The following is a 3,707-nucleotide window of genomic DNA, read 5'->3' as shown; positions in this document are numbered from 1 at the left end:
GTGACACGGCACCAGAGTTAAGTTAGGGTTTTTCAAATGCTGACACGCTGAGCTCAAAAGGTTCGCCATCACTGGTCTAAAGCCTCTGAGACACCCACCGCTGCCCTGCGGGAGCACTGGCAGGAACACCATGGGTCACCTACAGAATGACCCAGGTGAGCAAAGAAACGGGGGAGCTCCATGTCCCCACTCACAAACCCTCAGCAATGTCTTGCCATGAGGTTGAATGCCAAGTAGCAAAAGGTCTCTTCCTTTCCCATTAGAGGATGAGCTTGTGTTAGCAATGAGTCCTCCCTCTGCCTCCTTCTGACTTGGAGAACTCAGGAAGGCCTCTGCAGAGCCACCAAAATCAGTAAGGGGTTGGAAAGGCAGGCACATAATGAGGTCAGAGGATCCTTGTGCCAAAAGGGTAGGATTTTAGGTCCTCTATATAAAGCCTTCATTTTGAATGGAGGGCAGCAGATTTTTAAAGCAGTCTTGTTGAGCTTATATGGACACTTAATAAACTGCATATGTGTACGGAGTGTACAATTTGCTGTTTGACCTATATACACCTATAAAACCATCACCACAATCAAGATAATGAATCTATCCATCACCTCATGGCCATTTGTAAACCCCTCACCCTTCCCACTTCCCATCCTCCTTTCTTGGCAATCACTGATCTTTTTCCTGTCACTAGGGTTTGCATTTTCTACTATGTTACTTAAATAGAATCATATTGTACGTACTTGGTTTTCTCTGACTTCTTTTAGCATAATTATTTTGACATTCAATTGTGCTGTTGTGCACATATCAGTGTTTCATTCCTTTTTGTTGCTGAGTGGTAGTCCATGGTATGGCATAACACAATTTGTTCATTCATTCACCTGTGATGGACATGTGGTTTATTCCCAGTTTGGGACGATGACAGCATGAATAGATTTTTGTACTAGTACATTTTCCTCTTGGGGAAACACCTGAGAATGGAATGGCTGGGTCATTCGGTAGGCATGTGCTTGAGCATGACCAATTTAATAAAACTCCCTTGTGGGTTTCAGAGTGTCTGCACTGTGTATATTTAGCCTACCAAATAAAGGTACACAGAGATCACACAGGAACGAATGATACTCATACTCAACAATGAGGAAGTTACATCAGAAGACAGCTTCATTTCTTAAAAACAGCATCCTGAACACCTGCCCAGCCTCGCCTGATACTCATAAACATGCTTTGAATGGAGCGGAGTGCCTGCGCCAGACAAAGAAAGCATTCGCAACAGTACAAAAAATCAGTCTAAATTAAAAACAGCATCCTGAACACCTGCCCAGCCTTGCCTGACACTCATAAACATGGCTTGAATGGAGTGGAGTGCCTGCGCTAGACAAAGAAAGCATTCGCAACAGTACAAAAAAATCAGCTCCATTCCAGTTCTCCCAACATCTGGAGAGGGCTTCCAGAGGGGAAAATCTCCCAGGATGACCTTCAATTTTGTAAAATATTCAGGGCACAAGCTCCTGACACTTTAGAAATGGCCCACACCAGGGCTATGTAGTCTCTCTCCGGGAGAGCCTTTAAATAAGGACAACTGGTCTAGAATAGAACAGTTTCGATCAATACTGAAAGCTGTGGCATGAAAAGCAGGGGTTCTTCAGGGATGCTCCCATCAACATCACCTGGGAACTTATTAGACATGGACATTCTCCCCAGCCCAGACCTTTAGAGTTGAAACTCTGGTCAGGGCCCGGCACTCTGGGCTTTCACTAGCTCTCCAGGTGATGTGATGCATGCTCCAGTTTAAGAAATGACCTTTCAAGCCCTTCGACTCACTCGGAATTAAATACATCAGAAGTCATGATACACCATCACCTCTATTGCCGTGTTCCACCCACACAGCTGCGGAGCCCACCCTCTTAGAATTCTGCAACCCCCTTAGAATTCCATCAATCTCCTCAAAGACCAAGTTACCAACTGGAATATAAACCTACTCCATGATGGTCATCACTATTTCCCCAAAACACCAAACTAAGAAAAAAAATTCTCAGCAATCAGGAACTCAATCATTGAACCATTTATATCCAACTGTCACCCTGGTTCAGTTGGTTGGAGCATCGTCCCACACACCAAAGGTTGTGGGTTCAATTCCCAGTCAGGGCACATACCTAGGTTGTAGTTTTGATCCTCTGTTGGGTCAAGTACGGTTCTCTCTCTCTCTCTCTCTCTCTCTCTCTTTCTCTCAATTAAAAAACATATCCTTAGGTGATGATTTTTTTTAAAATCCAGCTGTCAAAACTACCCATTTCTCTACATGTGGCTTTTACCCTAGCATATTTCAACATAAATGAATCTAAGAAAAGAAAAAGACAAAGATTTTAAGTGATACACCACTCCAATACTCTTTACTGCTCTAGAACCCTCACTGCAATTTTACATATTAGCAGGAAAATTAATCAAATTTGAATAGGAAGAATTAGAGTAAAAATATTGGATACTTTTTCTTTTAATCTTCAGTTTAAGCATGATTTCCGTTCAACATTTTAACTGAAGAGAAGTTCTGATCATTTCCTTGGTATTTTTTTCATGCTTAACATTTCGCCCAGTCTTTGAAAACCTTCTCCAGCTTTTGGCCAAGCAGAACTTTGCCACTTACTTTGAACTTGCCGGCAAGGAAAGCCTTCTGAGGGTTTATTTTACCCAAAACCAACTCCATAAAGACAGGTTCCGGGATTGTGAAGACAGTATCCGCTGGGAGCCTGGCAGATCCTGGATACATGTCCCCAGAGCCATTCTTCAGATCAATGGTCCTCTGCAGGATGGTCTTCCCATCCTTGGTGATGTCCAGCTGAAAGATGGCATTCACTTTCTTTACCATTTGGGCCCCCGCTTCTTTAATGTGATGGCTAATGTCCTCAAACACCAGGAAGCTCTGGAATTCCGGCAGCTCTAGAGAGTGTGGCATGGCAGGTTCCGGAGCTGAACCCAGTCGCTTGAACTGACCCACCTGAGGTCCATCCCCGGCTTTGATCTTGGGTTGATGGTCAGTTCTCTTCCACATCTTACTGTGCTGGTCCCCTTGACCTTGTCATCTGGTTTGGGAGCAGCTATGGCCAGATTAATAGCTGCAGGTCAGATTGTGACATCAAAGGTAAGGCCCAAGCGGGGAATGAGGCTGTATTGTGTGTGTTGCAGTATTATTGGCTCAGCAGATGCTAACATGTGACATGGGGTGAGGGCTCAGACAGGTAATTATGAGGCAGATCCACACCACCAAGCCCTAAACCAATCAGGGCTATTGGTCTCACAAGCTCAGAAGGGTCTGGACCCCATGTTGGGAATAAGGGAAACTGACCCCAGAAGGTTCTTTGGTAACATGAGCTCTGTCCTTACAATGCAGGTGTCTCCCAGTAGCAACCTTAGCTGAGAGAGCAGTTATTCTGATTCCTTCAAAAGTGGGTAATCCTCAAGCAACAGACTGTGGTGCTGGGTTTGGCGTTAGCTGGCTGCTGGTGGAGGGGGAAATGCTTTTAGAGCAAAAGAGCTGGTTGGAGAAGGAATCGGCACAGGGCCTGCATCAATCAGATAGCTTCCAGAAGCACAGTGAGAGGGAGGAAAAAATAAAAAAGATGAACAAAAGATTCTACTGGTCTAACATAATAATTGCAGGTAATAATATAGTCCTTACTCTGGCACTGTTCCAGGCACTGTACATGTATTAACATTTTGTTGTT

The 3,707-nt window shown here is 44.3% G+C and overlaps 1 protein-coding gene across 1 annotated transcript; it reads right to left on the bottom strand.

Annotated features, from left to right (window-relative positions):
• Positions 1-2,452: 2,452 nt before the first annotated feature.
• Positions 2,453-3,118, bottom strand: SCP2D1 (SCP2 sterol-binding domain containing 1). Its single transcript, XM_006776141.1, has one exon. The coding sequence runs from the start codon at positions 3,032-3,034 to the stop codon at positions 2,564-2,566; it is 471 nt and encodes a 156-aa protein (XP_006776204.1). The 5' UTR covers positions 3,035-3,118; the 3' UTR covers positions 2,453-2,563.
• Positions 3,119-3,707: the final 589 nt, after the last annotated feature.

This window comes from Myotis davidii, unplaced genomic scaffold (genome assembly GCF_000327345.1).
Source record: "Myotis davidii unplaced genomic scaffold, ASM32734v1 scaffold608, whole genome shotgun sequence".
In the NCBI taxonomy this organism is placed as follows: Eukaryota; Metazoa; Chordata; class Mammalia; order Chiroptera; family Vespertilionidae; genus Myotis; species Myotis davidii.
This window is presented reverse-complemented; position numbering and strand designations above follow the sequence as displayed.